The 21,215-nt window shown below is 43.6% G+C and overlaps 1 protein-coding gene across 1 annotated transcript in view; it reads right to left on the reverse strand.

Annotated features, from left to right (window-relative positions):
• LOC310790651 (mitogen-activated protein kinase kinase kinase kinase 4) overlaps positions 1 to 19,944 on the reverse strand; it is a gene marked incomplete at its 3' end in the record, with an annotated part of 104,706 nt that extends 84,762 nt beyond the window's left edge. The window contains exons 1-2 of the mRNA XM_083652362.1: positions 19,827 to 19,944; positions 18,406 to 18,471 (exon numbers count right to left, since the gene is read on the reverse strand). Coding sequence (XP_083508488.1) covers positions 18,406 to 18,471; positions 19,827 to 19,883 — 123 coding nt within the window. The 5' untranslated portion in view covers positions 19,884 to 19,944. The remainder of the gene's footprint in view (positions 1 to 18,405; positions 18,472 to 19,826) is intronic.
• Positions 19,945 to 21,215: the final 1,271 nt, after the last annotated feature.

Here is a 21,215-nt window from a genome sequence, read left to right on the forward strand (position 1 = left end):
CTCTCCCTCTCTCTCTGTCTCACTCTCTCTCTGTCTCACTCTCTCTCTATCCTGTCTCTCTCTCTCCTCTGTCTCCCTCTCTCTCTCTCTCTCTATCCTCTGTCTCTCTTCTGCCTCCCCCTGTCTTTCTTCCGGAGAACAGACTGTTAAGCCATTTCTATATACAGTATATGATATATGTTGATATGATATGATGCTGCAAAAAGGGCCAGTGATATAACTCAGTGATCACTGAGACTGGTCTATAATGTAAGATGCTGCGAAAAGGGCCAGTGATAACTCAGTGATAACTCAGTGATAACTCAGTGATATAACTCAGTGATAACTCAGTGATAACTCAGTGATAACTCAGTGATATAACTCAGTGATAACTCAGTGATAACTCAGTGATAACTCAGTGATATAACTCAGTGATAACTCAGTGATAACTCAGTGATAACTCAGTGATATAACTCAGTGATAACTCAGTGATAACTCAGTGATAACTCAGTGATAACTCAGTGATAACTCAGTGATATAACTCAGTGATAACTCAGTGATAACTCAGTGATAACTCAGTGATAACTCAGTGATAACTCAGTGATATAACTCAGTGATAACTCAGTGATATAACTCAGTGATAACTCAGTGATAACTCAGTGATATAACTCAGTGATATAACTCAGTGATAACTCAGTGATATAACTCAGTGATATAACTCAGTGATAACTCAGTGATATAACTCAGTGATAACTCAGTGATAACTCAGTGATAACTCAGTGATAACTCAGTGATATAACTCAGTGATAACTCAGTGATAACTCAGTGATAACTCAGTGATAACTCAGTGATAACTCAGTGATATAACTCAGTGATAACTCAGTGATAACTCAGTGATAACTCAGTGATAACTCAGTGATATAACTCAGTGATATAACTCAGTGATAACTCAGTGATATAACTCAGTGATATAACTCAGTGATAACTCAGTGATAACTCAGTGATAACTCAGTGATAACTCAGTGATATAACTCAGTGATAACTCAGTGATAACTCAGTGATAACTCAGTGATATAACTCAGTGATAACTCAGTGATAACTCAGTGATAACTCAGTGATAACTCAGTGATAACTCAGTGATAACTCAGTGATATAACTCAGTGATAACTCAGTGATAACTCAGTGATAACTCAGTGATAACTCAGTGATAACTCAGTGATATAACTCAGTGATATAACTCAGTGATAACTCAGTGATATAACTCAGTGATAACTCAGTGATATAACTCAGTGATAACTCAGTGATATAACTCAGTGATAACTCAGTGATAACTCAGTGATATAACTCAGTGATATAACTCAGTGATAACTCAGTGATATAACTCAGTGATATAACTCAGTGATATAACTCAGTGATATAACTCAGTGATATAACTCAGTGATAACTCAGTGATATAACTCAGTGATAACTCAGTGATAACTCAGTGATATAACTCAGTGATAACTCAGTGATATAACTCAGTGATATAACTCAGTGATATAACTCAGTGATATAACTCAGTGATATAACTCAGTGATATAACTCAGTGATATAACTCAGTGATAACTCAGTGATAACTCAGTGATAACTCAGTGATAACTCAGTGATAACTCAGTGATAACTCAGTGATATAACTCAGTGATAACTCAGTGATAACTCAGTGATAACTCAGTGATAACTCAGTGATAACTCAGTGATATAACTCAGTGATATAACTCAGTGATATAACTCAGTGATATAACTCAGTGATATAACTCAGTGATAACTCAGTGATAACTCAGTGATATAACTCAGTGATAACTCAGTGATATAACTCAGTGATAACTCAGTGATAACTCAGTGATAACTCAGTGATAACTCAGTGATAACTCAGTGATATAACTCAGTGATATAACTCAGTGATAACTCAGTGATAACTCAGTGATATAACTCAGTGATATAACTCAGTGATAACTCAGTGATATAACTCAGTGATAACTCAGTGATAACTCAGTGATATAACTCAGTGATAACTCAGTGATAACTCAGTGATAACTCAGTGATAACTCAGTGATATAACTCAGTGATATAACTCAGTGATATAACTCAGTGATAACTCAGTGATATAACTCAGTGATATAACTCAGTGATAACTCAGTGATATAACTCAGTGATAACTCAGTGATAACTCAGTGATAACTCAGTGATAACTCAGTGATATAACTCAGTGATAACTCAGTGATAACTCAGTGATAACTCAGTGATATAACTCAGTGATATAACTCAGTGATATAACTCAGTGATAACTCAGTGATAACTCAGTGATATAACTCAGTGATAACTCAGTGATAACTCAGTGATAACTCAGTGATAACTCAGTGATAACTCAGTGATAACTCAGTGATATAACTCAGTGATATAACTCAGTGATATAACTCAGTGATATAACTCAGTGATATAACTCAGTGATAACTCAGTGATATAACTCAGTGATATAACTCAGTGATATAACTCAGTGATATAACTCAGTGATATAACTCAGTGATATAACTCAGTGATAACTCAGTGATAACTCAGTGATATAACTCAGTGATATAACTCAGTGATATAACTCAGTGATATAACTCAGTGATATAACTCAGTGATAACTCAGTGATATAACTCAGTGATATAACTCAGTGATATAACTCAGTGATAACTCAGTGATAACTCAGTGATAACTCAGTGATATAACTCAGTGATATAACTCAGTGATAACTCAGTGATAACTCAGTGATAACTCAGTGATAACTCAGTGATAACTCAGTGATAACTCAGTGATAACTCAGTGATAACTCAGTGATAACTCAGTGATATAACTCAGTGATAACTCAGTCATCCAGAGGCCATTCTGTCCAAGTGAGAGGAACAGAGAAAATCAGGTGGTCCCTGCCGTGCTTGTAAGTTTGTATAATAGACTAGCGATGGCCTGCATACACAGCTAATACTGAACGTTCGAATGGAATAGAATAGAATAGAATAGAATAGAATAGAATAGAATAGTGCTGTTATTGTGCTGTCATCACATACAATGGAGCAATTTAGAATCTCGCTTGAGAGACAGACAGGAATAAAAACCCTTCAATGCATAAAAAAGATAAATAGGAGAGATAGAGAGAGATAGAGAGAGACAGACAGACAGACAGACAGACAGACAGACAGACAGACAGACAGAGAGAAAACATACATCTCTGTCTGTCTCTAGTAATAAAGAGAATTTTCCCTTTTCTCTTTATTACTGCACTTGATACTTTGGCAATATAGTACTTGTTACTGTGATATGTGAATTGAATTGAGAGAGAGAGAGAGAGAGAGAGAGAGAGAGAGAGAGAGAGAGAGAGAGAGGTCAGTGACTTCTGAGGATGCTCTAACTGGGGGACTTCCCCCATATTGCCACTGCTCTGGACACACACACACACACACACACACACACACACACACACACACACACACACGCACACACACACATACACACACATACACACACACACGCACACACATACACACACAGATTATCAGCCCAAAGCACAGTTGTAAACCTCATGGGGGGTCTCTTTCCTTTTCTCTCTCTCCAGTTTTCCTCTCTGTCTCTCTCCCTCTTCCTTCCTCCCCTCCTCCCTCTCAGCCTTTCACCTCTGCCTTCCTTCCTTTGCTCTCTCTCCTCTCTCTCTCTCTTTGTCTCTCTCTCTCTCTCTCTCTCTCTCTCTCTCTCTCTCTCTCTCTCTCTCTCTCTCTCTCTCTCTCTCTCTCTCTCTCTCTCAGTTCAAAACAGCAGCACTCCTGCACTCACTTTGGAACAAAGGCTTTCATTCCAAAGTGACATATATTCATATGTCACACCACCACCTTCCAAAATAATCACAGGCACTATGCAAGTAAAACTCATCGTGGAATATAAATAAAGACATTTGAACTGTAACACTGTTGAGAATTTACTTTATTTATCAACTAAATAAAGTTAAAAAAATAAATAAATAAAATAAAATAAAATAAAATAAAATAAAATAAAATAAAATAAAATAAAATAAAATAAAATAAAGAACAAAAATCTTAGAATTGATACTGGAAATGTCAGTCTACAAATTAATATACATTTTTGTCACAAAAGTGTGACTTTTAATACTGTAGTGGACAGCCGGATAAGTACATGTATGAAAGACATTGTACTACTTATGACTTTTCACTATTTCTCAATTAGTGAAGTTTGACACACATTCACATTGACACACACGCTTACACGCACACACACACGCACACACGCACACTCGCACGCACGCACACACACACACACACACACACACACACACACACACACACACACACACACACATTAACCCTTATCCTTACAGTGGTGGCGTGCAGAGAAGGGAAGTTCCTCTTTGCAACTAGGGAAACGCCCAGAGATTGTGTGTGTGTGTGTGTGTGTGTGTGTGTGTGTGTGTGTGTGTGTGTGTGTGTGTGTGTGTGTGTGTGTGTGTGTGTGTGTGTGCAGTGTGTCAGCACCGCACAGACGAATCAGCTAGTTAATGTTGTTGGAGATTGAGCGATGTGATAGTACTAGCTATCAACTAGCTATCTAAGTACACTATAGATTTCGTTATGAATGAAGGCAACTGTTAAAAATAGATTTTTCATTTCAGCTCGACTTCACGTCATTCATGTCACTTCAAGTCATTTAGCTCTTTTTCTCTCTCTGTGTGCTTATCTCTCATTCTTCCCTCAATCTCTCTCCCTCTCCTATTGGCCATATTATGACACATGCATATTGTCTGTGTTCTGAAGAATCATCTCAGCATGTGCCTTCTCAACATTTGACCAAAAAAACAAAAGAACATTGCATGACTGTGGGATCAAGCCACACCACACCCCAAAACATGTTCCAGTCAACAAGTCCCCTCTCAATTCCAGTTACATTAATAAGTCCCCTCTCAATTCCAGTCAACAACTTCCTGTTGCGTCTTCACTAATGTTCTGAGAAGCCATGTCATGGTTAGATTGCATTGTCCCAGGGCATACGACCGCCATGTGACTAATACTGCACATAACCAGTGTGAGTATGTCGTGTGTGTTTCCGATTTGCCCCTGTGCAAACTGCATCAAATGAACACAAATAACTTTGTCCATATGCGCATGTCTGTTTACTAAACCAAAAAGAAACCAGTTAACTATTTCAAATCAATGTTTTTCATGAGTTGCAGAGAGAAACCAAGAGAAGAGGGGAGGGGAGGGGAGGAGAGAGGAGAGGGGAGGAGACGACAGGAGGAGAGGAGGAGGAGAGGGGAGGGGAGGAGGAGGAGAGGGGAGGGGAGGAGAGGAGAGCAGAGGAGGAGAGGAGAGGGGAGGAGAGAAGGAGGAGAGGGGAGGGGAGGAGGAGGAGAGGGGAGGGGAGGAGAGGAGAGCAGAGGAGGAGAGGAGAGCAGAGGAGGAGAGGAGGAGGAGAGGAGGAGGAGAGCAGAGGGGAGGAGAGGTGAGCAGAGGAGGAGAGGGAAGGAGGAGAGCAGAGGCGAGGGAAGGAGGAGAGCAGAGGAGGAGAGGAGGAGAGCAGAGGAGGAGAGGAGGAGAGCAGAGAAGGAGAGGAGGAGAGCAGAGGAGGAGAGGAGGAGAGCAGAGGGGAGGAGAGGAGGAGAGCAGAGGAGGAGAGGAGGAGGAGAGCAGAGGGGAGGAGAGGAGGAGAGCAGAGGGGAGGAGAGGAGAGGAGGAGAGGAGGAGGAGAGGCGATGAGGCGGAGAGCAGAGGAGGGGAGGAGGATGAGAGTAGAGGGGAGGAGAGGAGAAGAGGAGAGCAGAGGAGGAGAGGAGGAGGAGAGCAGAGGAGGAGAGGAGGAGGAGAGCAGAGGAGGATAGGGAAGGAGGAGAGCAGAGGAGGAGAGCAGAGGAGGAGTGGTGAGCAGAGGCGAGGGAAGGAGGAGAGCAGAGGAGGAGAGGAGGATGAGAGTAGAGGGGAGGAGAGGAGAAGAGGAGAGCAGAGGAGGAGAGGAGGAGGAGATCAGAGGAGGATAGGGAAGGAGGAGAGCAGAGGAGGAGAGCAGAGGAGGAGAGGAGGAGGAGAGCAGAGGGGAGGAGAGGTGAGCAGAGGCGAGGGAAGGAGGAGAGCAGAGGAGGAGAGGAGGAGGAGAGCAGAGGAGGAGAGCAGAGGAGGAGAGGAGGAGGAGAGCAGAGGAGGAGAGGAGGAGGAGAGGAGGAGGAGAGCGGAGAGAGGAGACAATTAGAAAACTTTTGATAGCTTGTCAAATATTAATATTCAATCAGCACTGACAAATGTTCCAATTATGACTTAATTTACAGATTAATTGGCGCTAACCACTTGGCCAAGCAGCAGCCTAGCCAGCCTAATTAGCCTAGCACTAAACACTAAGCTGGTTTGTCAAGTCATTAGCAGCATGATGTGATACAGATTTACTATAAACATTTAAATATGACATCCACAGCTTTAGTTTTGTGACTCCTTGCCAAGACCAATTGATTTATCACTTAACCGTACAGCACTCAGATCTGTACATGCATGCAGACATGCATATTATAGGGTTGGGGCTGCATTGCTGCTGCAAAATACAGGGTTTTCCTCCAGCAGTCGATGAAAAGAGACAACAGGACCAGAATGACATGGTTCACTCCCTCCCTGACTGCCCGTGGCGATGCCGCTGTGTAGTGGCTCGAAGAATAGTAGCTCTTACACTACAGCCAAACAGAAGACTAAAGAAGACCACAGAAAACTTTCTTCCAGGCTTATAAACTTGTGACAAAAAGCTCCTCATTATGTCCTGATGGTCGATTTTCATCCAAATGCTCTCAGTCCGACGTGCAGATATATTAGTTGCATGTTATTAATTTGTCGAGGTAGGTTAGCGTAACGTTAGGGGAGTTCCCCCTGCTCTCTGACTCTCATCAATGTGAGCTGTGTATCTGTCACAGCTGCTTATTGAATTCACTTCGACATGTGTAACATTACTCCTGGGTTGAAATTAGGAAAGAAGTGTACGTTCATTTCATGTTTACAACAGGAGCTGCTACCTGCTGTTGCGTGCGTTTGTTTGTGCCCACGGCACATGCCGGTGAGTTCCCCGTGCTAAAAAGTTAAAAACAGTGTTGGCCCGAAGGACCCTGCCCAGCCAGAGCGTCGATTACCATGGCAACGATTGAAGCTGGGTCAGCCCTAGTAAATGTGTTGCTTGCTTTTCCCCGCGGTGCGCCAGACATTTATGCAATGTGCGCCGCGTACGGCTCTTTATACTGTGTCTTATATAATAATAATAAGTGTCTTATAAGCCCATGTGGGCTGGGCCCCCTGTGTGCACGACACGAATAAAAATATCTATCTATCTATCTATCTATACTAGACATCACAATGTTACGATGGTGGGGGCTGAGGCCATCGGCTGTCCCCCACATCGTCCATCGCCCCAACCCTAGCTCACTCCATCCCTGACTGTCAACACAACCTGAATGACATGGCTGACTCCCTCCCTGACTGTCAATGTGAAGCTACATGCTACAATACTGGCTGCTATTGACCTTTTTTTTTCCGTTCTGCGTTTGCTCACTCATAAGTTAACACTGTATGTTAGGAACTTTAAGACAGGGCATCTAACTGTTGACTCTTCACCGCTTTAGAAACAGGACATCCTGTCACCTCTGGCCCATCGTCTATTGACCTGACAGTCCTTGCCAACAAAGAAACCCTCATGCAGGTTTTACCATACGACCTCCAGGCCCAGACAGCAAGCATTTCTCTGCAGTAAATGTCCTGAATGGGTTCATGAATCAACATCTGACGCCTGTGGTAGAAACACTGCCAAAGCAAGCGGTGAGTAAGCTTCCTATTTCACATAGTAAATGGCCTGCATTTACATAGCTTTATCCAAACGCTTTACAGTGACTAGGTACATTCACAGATGTCGGCAAGCTACCATGCAGGGTCCTGGCACAGCCATCGGGAGCAATTTGGGGTTCAGTATCTTGCCAAAGGACACTTCGACATGCAGACTGGAGGAGGCGGGGATCGAACCACCGACCTCTTTTATCCAAAGTGATTAGTGGACAAACCCGCTCTACCAAGCACCACATCCCATGTATGGTCTGCTAGGCATCTGGCCAATTCGGTGGCGCTGTAGGCTCCAAAAGTGTCTGAGCACTTAATGGTTTTAGTATAGCCTACATGTGGCCAAACTGGCAGCCTGTAGGTGGCGCTAGAGGCTCGAAAAGTGTATACGGTTATGTATAAGGTTATACTGTAAACAGTTTTCTCCGGCATCTTACAAAAAGTAACTCTGCCAATCTTCAACTTTCTACTTCAAAGTGACAGACCTACTCTACATGATCGTACATTCAACATCTACAGGTCCCAATAATGCCTAGCTAGAACTGGCTGATTGTATACAGAAAAAGCAAATGTGAAATTTGCCATATTTCAGTCACAAGTAACACAGAGGTCTGACAGATATCTAGCCTGCTGAATATCTGGTTGTGTCGGGGAGAGAAGAGAGAAGAGCGTAGTTAGTTAGTTAGTTTATTTCGGTCCATTCAACAAAACATGACAATACACACATACAATGAGTTGTGGCAAGAAGGGCCGAAAAGGTGTAGGCTGAAGCCGCAGCTTATTTGCCTACCCTATGTAAATAAAAGAAAATTACAAAAACAAAACATGTTAACGCAGTTTCAATCATGGTATTTAACTAAACTGCAGAAAGAATTTTAGAAAGAAATTTACAAGTGATCGTGCTCGTGAAGCCATTCTCACAATTACAAACTGGTACAAACTGCTGTCCCAACCAAAAAACAAATTTAAAAAGCATTTAAGTAGCTAATGCAAATCTTAGATGTTTACTAATATCATTCTATTATCTATTGAAACCCGAAATAATACTTGATAGCGACTTGAAAAGCGATAAACTGAGAGCGTTTGTGGACTGCTCGGGGATTGTCCTGGTGAGAAGATATCTTGTAATGTGTGATCCCTTGCCCCTTCCGCGACCGTGGAGGTTTCCCCTCCACAGCCCCTTGCTAATAAATCACTAATATACCAATCCTTCTGTGTTTTGTGCTGTTGCACCCAGCCATCATATCGCTCCACAGCGCCCCTCTGGATGGAAGCTAACAGAGAAGAAGGCACGGCCGCCATCTTGGCATTTGCAAAAATATATATATTACCGGAATTGGGATAAAAAAAATAGTTATTTATTAGCAACATCGAGCTTTCAAACCCCTCTAATCAATAACTTCTGCTTTGGTAGGTGGCTTTGGAACGTCTCTGTGACACTTGTACGATGAGCGTATCGGCATGTTCTGCTGCTTTGGAGTTTTGGTAGCGCCTCACTTAACGTTTGGACTGTGGAGAAGAAACCTCCACAGGGCAATGTGATCCCCTGTCACAGCTCAGTCATACAGTGTGAAAACACAACGACCTAAAAACTCCAGATTACAAGACAACAGTTGTGTAGTGTGAAAAGAACAGTCAGCGCCTGATGACTGGCAGGGGCGGGTAGTGTGTGTGAGCCATAAGGCTGGTAGTGTGTGTGAGCATAAGTTGCTAAAGAAAATTGCTAAAATGTGATGTAATGTCAACAGAGGAAGAGCACACATGCCCCGTCAGCATCTCCAGCAGTCACGTCAATCCACAACAGAGTGAGAGAAGTGGGGAACAATGTGTGTGTGTGTGTGTGTGTGTGTGTGTGTGTGTGTGTGTGTGTGTGTGTGTGTGTGTGGTGTGTGTGTGTGTGTGTGTGTGTGTGTGTGTGATGTGTGTGTGTGTGTGTGCGTTCCTGCCCTGGTCTCCCCCGATGGAGCCCAGGGTTCTTGTTCTCTCTCTCTCTCTCTCTCTCTCTCTCTCTCTCTCGTCTGGGAATAACAGTCTGATCATTACACTGCTATCAGTAACACTCTACAGTGGTGCTCATAATTGCTGCTGATTGTTACTAACACAGCGTGACATAATTAACCAATGCACATAAAAGTTGAATTGTATACTTTACAGGGCAACTGTATAAATGGTGTGATGTTAAATGTCCTTTTCTGGGATTTCTCTGATGATTACCGTATAAAAGAAAAGTGTATCTATGCTTCTAATTAAGGTTGTGATACTAAACATTTGAAATGGATACACTACTCATTTGCAACAGGTATTTATAGTATTGATACTTAAAGTGTAACTTACCCCCAAAACATTTTTTTTCAGCTTTTAACCAAATATGACTTTGGGGGTGGTGTGTGGTGTGTGAAGAATTCTGGTCAAAATTTCCACATTTGAGACCAAACTGTTACCATTGTACCATTTGTATCATTTTCAGCAGCATAAGTTTCCTCTATGGGTTCAAACCTGCTTTTTTTGTGCCCTCAAATGAATGGGATATTTGGTACATCGTGACGTCACGGTGGGTTTAGCACGCGCCGTTTTGCAGGAAATCTGGGGGGGTAAGTCCCGCTTTAACAATACTATAAAAAAATATTTAAACGGATAGAGTACTCATAAACACAGCCTGTGTCAGGCCAACACAGACTGTACTGTCCTGTGTAAACATAAACACAGCCTGTGTCAGGCCAACACAGACCGTACTGTCCTGTGTAAACATAAACACAGCCTGTGTCAGGCCAACACAGACCGTACTGTCCTGTGTAAACATAAACACAGCCTGTGTCAGGCCAACACAGACCGTACTGTCCTGTGTAAACATAAACACAGCCTGTGTCAGGCCAACACAGACTGTACTGTCCTGTGTAAACACAGCCTGTGTCAGGCCAACACAGACTGTACTGTCCTGTGTAAACATAAACACAACCTGTGTCAGGCCAACACAGACCGTACTGTCCTGTGTAAACATAAACACAGCCTGTGTCAGGCCAACACAGACTGTACTGTCCTGTGTAAACATAAACACAACCTGTGTCAGGCCAACACAGACCGTACTGTCCTGTGTAAACATAAACACAGCCTGTGTCAGGCCAACACAGACTGTACTGTCCTGTGTAAACATAAACACAGCCTGTGTCAGGCCAACACAGACCGTACTGTCCTGTGTAAACATAAACACAACCTGTGTCAGGCCAACACAGACTGTACTGTCCTGTGTAAACATAAACACAGCCTGTGTCAGGCCAACACAGACTGTACTGTCCTGTGTAAACATAAACACAGCCTGTGTCAGGCCAACACAGACCGTACTGTCCTGTGTAAACATAAACACAGCCTGTGTCAGGCCAACACAGACCGTACTGTCCTGTGTAAACATAAACACAACCTGTGTCAGGCCAACACAGACCGTACTGTCCTGTGTAAACATAAACACAGCCTGTGTCAGGCCAACACAGACCGTACTGTCCTGTGTAAACATAAACACAGCCTGTGTCAGGCCAACACAGACTGTACTGTCCTGTGTAAACATAAACATAGCCTGTGTCAGGCCAACACAGACTGTACTGTCCTGTGTAAACATAAACACAGCCTGTGTCAGGCCAACACAGACCGTACTGTCCTGTGTAAACATAAACACAGCCTGTGTCAGGCCAACACAGACCGTACTGTCCTGTGTAAACACAGCCTGTGTCAGGCCAACACAGACTGTACTGTCCTGTGTAAACATAAACACAGCCTGTGTCAGGCCAACACAGACTGTACTGTCCTGTGTAAACATAAACACAACCTGTGTCAGGCCAACACAGACTGTACTGTCCTGTGTAAACATAAACACAACCTGTGTCAGGCCAACACAGACTGTACTGTCCTGTGTAAACATAAACACAGTCTGTGTCAGGCCAACACAGACCGTACTGTCCTGTGTAAACACAGCCTGTGTCAGGCCAACACAGACTGTACTGTCCTGTGTAAACATAAACACAGCCTGTGTCAGGCCAACACAGACTGTACTGTCCTGTGTAAACATAAACACAGCCTGTGTCAGGCCAACACAGACCGTACTGTCCTGTGTAAACATAAACACAGCCTGTGTCAGGCCAACACAGACCGTACTGTCCTGTGTAAACATAAACACAGCCTGTGTCAGGCCAACACAGACTGTACTGTCCTGTGTAAACATAAACACAGCCTGTGTCAGGCCAACACAGACTGTACTGTCCTGTGTAAACATAAACACAACCTGTGTCAGGCCAACACAGACCGTACTGTCCTGTGTAAACATAAACACAGCCTGTGTCAGGCCAACACAGACTGTACTGTCCTGTGTAAACATAAACACAGCCTGTGTCAGGCCAACACAGACTGTACTGTCCTGTGTAAACATAAACACAACCTGTGTCAGGCCAACACAGACTGTACTGTCCTGTGTAAACATAAACACAGCCTGTGTCAGGCCAACACAGACCGTACTGTCCTGTGTAAACATAAACACAGCCTGTGTCAGGCCAACACAGACCGTACTGTCCTGTGTAAACATAAACACAGCCTGTGTCAGGCCAACACAGACTGTACTGTCCTGTGTAAACATAAACACAACCTGTGTCAGGCCAACACAGACTGTACTGTCCTGTGTAAACATAAACACAGCCTGTGTCAGGCCAACACAGACTGTACTGTCCTGTGTAAACATAAACACAGTCTGTGTCAGGCCAACACAGACTGTACTGTCCTGTGTAAACATAAACACAGCCTGTGTCAGGCCAACACAGACTGTACTGTCCTGTGTAAACATAAACACAGTCTGTGTCAGGCCAACACAGACTGTACTGTCCTGTGTAAACATAAACACAGCCTGTGTCAGGCCAACACAGACTGTACTGTCCTGTGTAAACATAAACACAGCCTGTGTCAGGCCAACACAGACTGTACTGTCCTGTGTAAACATAAACACAGCCTGTGTCAGGCCAACACAGACTGTACTGTCCTGTGTAAACATAAACACAACCTGTGTCAGGCCAACACAGACCGTACTGTCCTGTGTAAACATAAACACAGCCTGTGTCAGGCCAACACAGACTGTACTGTCCTGTGTAAACATAAACACAGCCTGTGTCAGGCCAACACAGACTGTACTGTCCTCAGTGTCCTGTGCATCTCTTGCAACATTTCCTCTTTCAGGAAATCAAGTGGCAATAGAGGCACACACCCATCTTCTGTGACACACAATCGTCTTACTATAATCCTGAGAACCTTCCACTGACTTCCTTCATTCTCTAACCCTTAAAGCCCCCCTCCCTCCAGTCACTTTTCCCCACCTGTTTCACATTGATGTTCTATGAAAACGTATATGTGCTCGCGCTGTAACAACCCACGTCACCATTTGTGATGAAGAGCTTAGATTGATAAGAACCGAAGATAGTATGTTCCACTTTCCACTGCAACATAATAAGGTTGCTTTCTCATTGGTGCCCCGGTACCGTCCCCGAGCACACTTTGACCCCAGTTTCGGAACGTTTGATGAGTGCGAACGTTGCATTCCGTTCCGCGCCCGGGCGCGCAACGGGGAACCATGACAGGATCCACTTGAAAAGGTGGTCGGGGGAACGCTTTGGTGTCCCCCGGGAACGGAACACTTGCGAATGTGAACGCCAACCGTTCCGAACCACATAGACAACACATGGGCGAGGATACACTCCAGGCGTAGTTTATGACGCAAGTGCACTCTGTTCTGTTCCCGACCGCGGAAGAAATGTTGTAATGTGAAAGCTGACCAGCGGGGGAGAGGGGAGGGGGGCAATCATGCCCGGGCGCGGAACAGAACAGAACGAAAGCAATCGTTCCCAGTGAGAAAGTACCCTAAGACTACAGCAGGCGCTGTTGTAAAAGAAGCAGCGACTCATTTTGTCTTCAGTATACTCTTTGTCTGCGATTAAACTGAAATAGAAAAACGTTATTTTAGAAGCCAAAATATCGCTCATTGTCAACAAACCGATATCAAAGCTGATGGACTTTATGGAAAAAGCGTAACTCGAACTGGTTAAAAGTGACAATCGTGGCGTTTTGAGCCTGGTGAACACTTAGTTAGCAAACATTATCGGCTAACGGCTAACATGGCAGAGGGTATTTACTGTAAATATTCTATTTCTCTATGACACGTCACTCTTAGACAACATAATGTCTGGCCTCATCACCCGTTTTTACCAACACCTTAGTTTTAGGACTTTGCGTCCAAAATAATATTATTTTGTCAACAAAATACACTGGGGAACACTGTGGCTAATCAGCAGAGCAGGGAAAAACAAGGTATCACATGAAATATCTTAAAAATGACACAATTCACTGGAGGGGAGCTTTAACTGGTAACCCCAGCCTTAAGGCCTAGCCCGGCGATCCTCAAAGTCCGGACTCCGGTCCGCATCCGGACCGAGATGCCGTCCTATCCGGACCAAGCCCTGTAACCTACAAATCATTGATAACTTACATTTTCACGGAGCGTTTCTATTTTAACCGGCACATGCTTTTCTAGTCTTTACGGTAATACTGGTTCTCAGTGGTGCTGCGAGACACACGGACAGAGGCGAGTTGAGGCGAGAGATAGTAATTTCACATGGTGTGCTCAAAAGAAACCACTCTTACACGTCCATTCATTGTTCTTACGGGCAGATCAAAACCAGTATGTCTCGTGTGAAGTGCGGTGCGATCCTGACCGGTCTATGGAAGCGCCACACATGAGCAAACACACACCAGGGCACACTCACTGCCCAACGCAAGGGCATGCGAGGTTTGCATTGCAATTGCATTGATCGACAGACAGACCGACAGACAGATACGGAGCTCACTTATCTCAAGAGAAAAGGTTGTTTGTTGGCTGAGAGTGTTAAATGTGAAATGGAGTGAAGAAAAGGGGAAACGCATTTCTCTTAAATTAAAGCACTTCATTTTAAGATGCACATTTTTCCAAAGCAGTCTGTTGTATGTTATTTGTAAATGCATTATTTTACTTGAAATGAGAAAAGAACATTTATTTATTATAGTAGGCTAGTTATGTAGCTATAATTAATCCAGTTAAATATGAAAACTGTAAATAAGCATTGTTGATGTTTATTTTGATTTAACAGTCAGTTGTTGACATACAGACGTACTATTAGGCTACTTCAATCATTGAGTTCAATGGCACTGAATCATAGCGCAAGCTACGTTACAATGTTCCGGACCTTTGCTTGAGGACATTTTCTCTAACTGGACCTTTTTGAATTTTAATTGAGTGCCCCTGGCCTAGCTTAACCTTAAAGGTCCCAATTCGTGCAGCTGTAACCTCTTAAAAACGTGTGTCTCTGGTCCATAAAACATGATTCTGGATTAATCTGTCGAAAATATAGCAACCCCGTTTGTTGTGACGGAGTTCTCACTTCCTCATCTCGTCGCTTCCTAAGAATGGCCTGTTTCTATAATATATTCAGAACTAACAGTTCCCATTGGCCGCTGAGGGAGAGCCCGCCCCAGGCTCCCAGCGGCCAATCAGATTAGCGTCTGTGGACCAGCACGCTAGGTTGCGAGTTATCGTTAACTTAACGGTACTACGCTAAAGAGGACATCTCAAAATGCCTAGACTTACCGAATGCACCTCTGCAGTTGCTGGATCACGTACAGTTGGCGTCGCTCCAGCTAGAAGTGTTAATTTTGTGGCTATAGACTAAATGGTGCAGGTAGCTTGTGTGAGAGAGACCCGCGCAGTATGCAGGAGGAAGCTAGTGACGTCCCAATTCCCCCAGATTCCCCTCTGGGCAAACGAAGCGTTTGGGGGTGTGGCTTGGAGGAGACTGCAGGGGGACGCTGGATAGGGACAAATCCAACTGTGGCAGTTCTGAGCGTGTGACCACTCATTACAGGGAGGGCTGACAGCAGTATATATGCATTTACAAGTAAAAACAGCTTTTGCACGGAATGGGACCTTTAAAGCAATACCGGTTTTGGATGATAGCACATACAGGTGCAGCTCAATGAATTAGAATATTGTGGAAAAGTTACTTGTTCCCCATAATTCCTTTCAAAAAGTTCAATCATAGATTATAGATTCATTACACACTAAGTAAATTATTTCAAGAATTTATTTGTTTAACTTTGCATAAGTTTGGCTTCCAGCTCATAAAACCCCCCAAGACAGTATTTCAACAAATTAAATATCACACACAAAAAACTATTTTCAAAATAGAAATGTCGATCTTCTGAAAAGTTATGTTCATGCCTGCACTCAATACTTGGTCGGGAATAATTTTGCTTTAATTACTGCCTAAAGAAATAACTTGTCCATGTTATTTCCACGATATTCTAATTTTATGAGCTGCACCTGTATAGTGACATGTGTATAGCAACAGCGTGTGAACATGTTAGCAATAAGGGCAAAGTCAGCCGTTCTGGGCTAAATAAAACTAAACACCTCTTCCAACCACAAACCACACACATGAAAAACAAACAGATGATACTATGATAAGGAAGTGAGCCCCACCCAGAACATCAAAGATGCTACTGTGTGTGTGTGTGTGTGTGTGTGTGTGTGTGTGTGTGTGTGTGTGTGTTGTGTGCGTGCGTGCGTGCGTGCATGGACGTGCATGCTGTCGGTAAGTGAGTACAGAGCTACAGGCGAATTCAATCAATCAAAAAGATATAAAAAGCATCTTCCTGACTGACTGGAAAGAGCCGACTGTAGTTCTAGTGAATTTGACTAGAACTGAGGTTGACACATTAGCAACTTAAACCACTTTTACACCAATGACCAAGGTTACTTGACCCACATTCAACCCTTCTTTTGTCACTCTCACATACACATACACATACACACATACACACATGCATGCACGCAGGCACACACACACACACACACACACATACACACATCATGCATGCACGCAGCAGCGTTTCCGCTAGCACTCACAGCTGCAGGACATCGTGTCCTTTAAGATTTCAAATAAAGGACAAATGGTATAAATTCAGGACACATTAAATCTGTGTTTATTGAGCTTAAATGCGGTGTGGCGATGGTCCAGCTGGTCGTCTCGTCCAGGCAGGAAACACTAGCGTCCCGATAATATAATAGATCCATGCGTCCACGTTAGCAAGCAGGCAGAAAACACTAGCCTCCGTACAAACACACTTATTACAAATGAGTCAGGCTAATAAGAGTACTAGAAAATAGTAGACTTGGCTTGCTTTGGGTAGCTACCCACTAAGTTAAGAGGAAAACACACTCGCTATAGACAGTTTTCACCTGTGTGTTGCGCAATAGCCACAACTCCTCAGCACGGCTGTATTCAGACCCGAATTATAAACTGAAAACCGGAGTACGTTATAAACGTTATAAATATAGTCACGTTATAAACAACTAACCAACGCTGGGGGTCCGTATGGAAACAGTGTTACTCGAAATGGTTAAAAGTTAAATCAATTTGGTCATTCAGTGGTTTATTACGTTACTGCCATGTAAAGTAACTAACGTTAGCCGCTAGCATCATTAGCCACAGTATCCGTCTATATCAGTGCCCCAGTGCACAGCAGCGAGCGCAACACAAACCTCACTGCACTGTCAAAATCTTAACACTCAATCCTGCCCAGCTGCCCCATTAGTCAATAGCATTTTAGAGAAACGTGATGTACCTCTCTAAACGGATCAATCAGAAGCAGCTAAAGACGAGCAGTACTAGCAACTATAGTGTTACCAAACTATAAAGTGACAGCTCAATATTCTTGACTCGGGGTTTAACCCGGGGTTACAATAATTAATAGCATCGGGACTCGGGAGATAATTTACAGGACACGGTGTCCTGCAGATTTTAATTTACAGGTTTTTGATGAATTTTAAAGGCCAATGTCCTGCAATTACGGGACAACGGAAACCCTGGCACGCAGGCACACACACACACACACACACACACACACGCACATACCTAACACTAAAGGTGTTTCCACACTAGGAACGATTGCTTGCGTTCCGTGCCCGAGAACGATTGCCCCGTCCCCTCTCCCCCGCTGGTCAGCTTTCACTTTACCAATGTTGTTCTGTTCCCAGGCACGCTTGGCGGCATGCACCTAGTTGGTTTGCGATCCGCCAATAAACACAAAGAAGAAGAAGAAGAGTAGACTACACTTGGCAAGCAGCATCTGATAGACATTAGCATTTGCTTTAATAAGAATCACAGACCAAAGAAGAACCGCTCGTCACACAGTAAAGAGATAGCAGTCCACTTTGTGTTTTGGTACAGTTGTGTTCACACTGGATGCGTTCCATGCCCGGGCATGTTTGAAGCATACCTGAGACCACCTTTTCAAGTGGACCCGGGGGCGGGTCACTGTTCCGTGCCCGGTTAGGGAACGCAATGTTCACACTAATCAAACAAACTGGACTTGGGGTCAGTTTGGGGTCAAGTGTGCTCGGAAATGGCCCCAGTTCCCTAATGTGAAACTGCCCAAAAAAGGGCAACACAGAGGCAGAGAGACAGGCAGACATGGGGGAGTTCAACTACTGACCTTGTAGACTTGCCCATAGGTTCCATTGCCAACCACCTCCACCAATTCAAAGATACCTGCTGGGTCCTAGAGCAAAAGACAATATGGTCAAAGAAGAGAAGAGAAGGTAGAATACAATACAATACAATACAATAGAATATACAGGTAATAGGGAATATGGCTACACTCTAACTATAGAGTCCTAATGAAGCAGTGGCAGACAACTTAAGTTCAGTGTTAAGGGTCAACGGGGAATGACGGGACCATCACAAAAGTAATGTGGACAACACAGTTGGAAAAATAACTAGAAAGATAAAGATGTTTTAGCTGTAGGCTAAACGTTAGCAAAATTGCCCAAAATGTCATCTGTCATGGCTTCATAAGTGAGCTAGGAATATTACAGTGACACCGATTAAAAATGCCACAGATAAGATGAGTATAGGAATATTATACAAATAATAATAGTGTATAATAATAATATTATTGGATGTTATAGCGATACCATGAAAAAAAAGAAAAAAAAGAGTACCATATTACCAAAGATGTGTGTGTGTGTGTGGGGGGGGGGGGGGTCCTTTCAAACAATTTCCTGCATTTCTGCACCACCAGGTCAAGAAACAGCAACGTACAGCCAGGGGTTCACAAACGTTTTCATCTTGGGACCCACAAGAGAAATTTGGGGTGAGAAATGTCAGGTGTGTGGAGTGAGAGAGCGACAAGATGATCATTGATCTCACACTGTCAATGAGTGAGAGAGTTGGCAGCTGGGGATATTATAGGAATAGTAGCACAATGTCATTTTATCATAGGAGATAAAAAAAAAAAAACATAGAAGACGATAGTATAAGTCACTAAACTCATTGTTGAGTAATAATGGACGATGGGAATATATGCAGTGATTTGTCGTTATGTTCAACGTTGTTGGTCAAACAAGAATGTGCCAATAACTTTGCAGGGCGAATGTTTTTGTGTGTGTTTTTTCCATATTAAAAAAGGGACGATCCTTGAAAACACGCTGTACGTCAAAACATTTTCCACCAAAGGCAAAGCTAACGTTGGACTGTCGTGTTGTTATGTGGACCAACATAACGTCATCTGTTGCATGTAAACCTTTCAACAAGCCAGCCAACAGAAACCCTGGAAAACACAGTGGTGTGTCTACTCTGCACATTTACACCACACAGGGCACAGGCAGACGAGAGAACGTTCAAAGCATTCTGTCAACAAAGTCAGCAGTAGGTTACGTTACACACCAACAAAAGAAAGGACACGATAAAAGTTTAATTTGAATCTTAAAAAAAGTGTCGACTACCTGTTGCATAATAGCTAGCTTCACTTTTCCTCGACTGCTCACCAAGTTAAACAGCTTGGAACTTCGTCGCCCCACCACAGTGTTTACCCAAACATCTCAATCAAAAGAAAGACAGTAATTCTCTACTCACTCTTAAAGCAGCGAGGTCTATACTGTCCAAACTCCGAGTGGTGTTTTCTCTCGACATGTTGTCAGCGGGTTGATGTTTACAGACGAGACATGGACGGGCAGTTCTCCACAAACTAACGGTTTTGTCCTCTTGTCGCGTCCATACTGATGTTAGCCAGCGGTGTGAGGCTAGTCAAGGTATACCAGGCGACTTCCGCTCACACATTTCAAAATAACGTACATATCTCAACTTCTGGAGGAGGTAAAAAATGAATCTTGTAGTTTTATCATACTGGAGGGCAAAGATCGAAAAAAGGTACATAGAACTATTTGAAAGCAACCTCTCCGTATTCACAACTTTCCGTATTAGTCTATTATTCTGACAGTAAAATCAGTTTCCGCTTGGTCTCTGTCTAATAGTCTAACTTGACGCAGCTGAGTTTGGCTCCAGCCAGTGATTTTGTGCAGAGCGACACAGGAAACCTGACATCCAGCAAAACCAGGAAAAACGAACAGGAAACTTTGCTTTTAATACCCATATGGGGGGGGGACTGTCTGTCTGTCTGTCTGTCTGTCTGTCTGTCTGTCTGTCTCTCTCTCCCCCCCTCTCTCAAGCTCAGATGAACATTCATCAGTTGTCACTATTCTCTTTATATGACATACCGGTATAAGTGTCTTAACTATTCAAGTGTTTTCCAATATTATGCAGGCTTGCAGCACTGCACAGTCTCTATATGAATGGAACAGTATTTATCTCTCTCTCTGTCTCACACACACACACACTCAATGTCTCTCTCACACATACACACACATACATACACACCAATAATGTAAGTCATGACTATAACTATGGATCTATGAGACCGAATGATGACCGTCATCACGGTCTTAACAGTGAATAAATGCCATTCCCTCTAACTTATCCTTGAGACCCGGCCTATGCCAACAAAGTCATGTGACTGACCTTAGGAGGCTGGACGCGTAAGCGGAGCCTATAAATTTATACAGGTGTCCGTGCCGACTTCCTCTTGCCTGGAATGCCCCACCCCGTTCCTAGTGACAAGAGATGGTGATGGTCATCGTTCGGTCTCATAGATCCACAGTCCCTAGTCATAACTTAGGATCTATTTTGACCTCACTCTGACAGCCACGCTCTTAACAGTGGATGACTCATACCATCAGGGTCGCAAGGAACGGAGGACTCCACGCAGTCACTTCTCCGTCCAGCAGCTGACAGTACAGCAGACCCCAGTGGTGCGGGCGCCGCCACATTGACCCTGTAAAATCCAGCAAAAGTGCATGGAGCACTCCATCATGGAGACTCCATGATGCAGCAGCACAGACCTCTGCAATAGACACCCCTCTTAAAGCAGCCCAGGAAGTGACCATACTCCTAGTAGAATGTGCCACC

The sequence above is a fragment of the Poromitra crassiceps genome, assembly GCF_964638095.1.
Source record: "Poromitra crassiceps genome assembly, chromosome: 15".
Lineage (NCBI taxonomy): Eukaryota > Metazoa > Chordata > Actinopteri > Beryciformes > Melamphaidae > Poromitra > Poromitra crassiceps.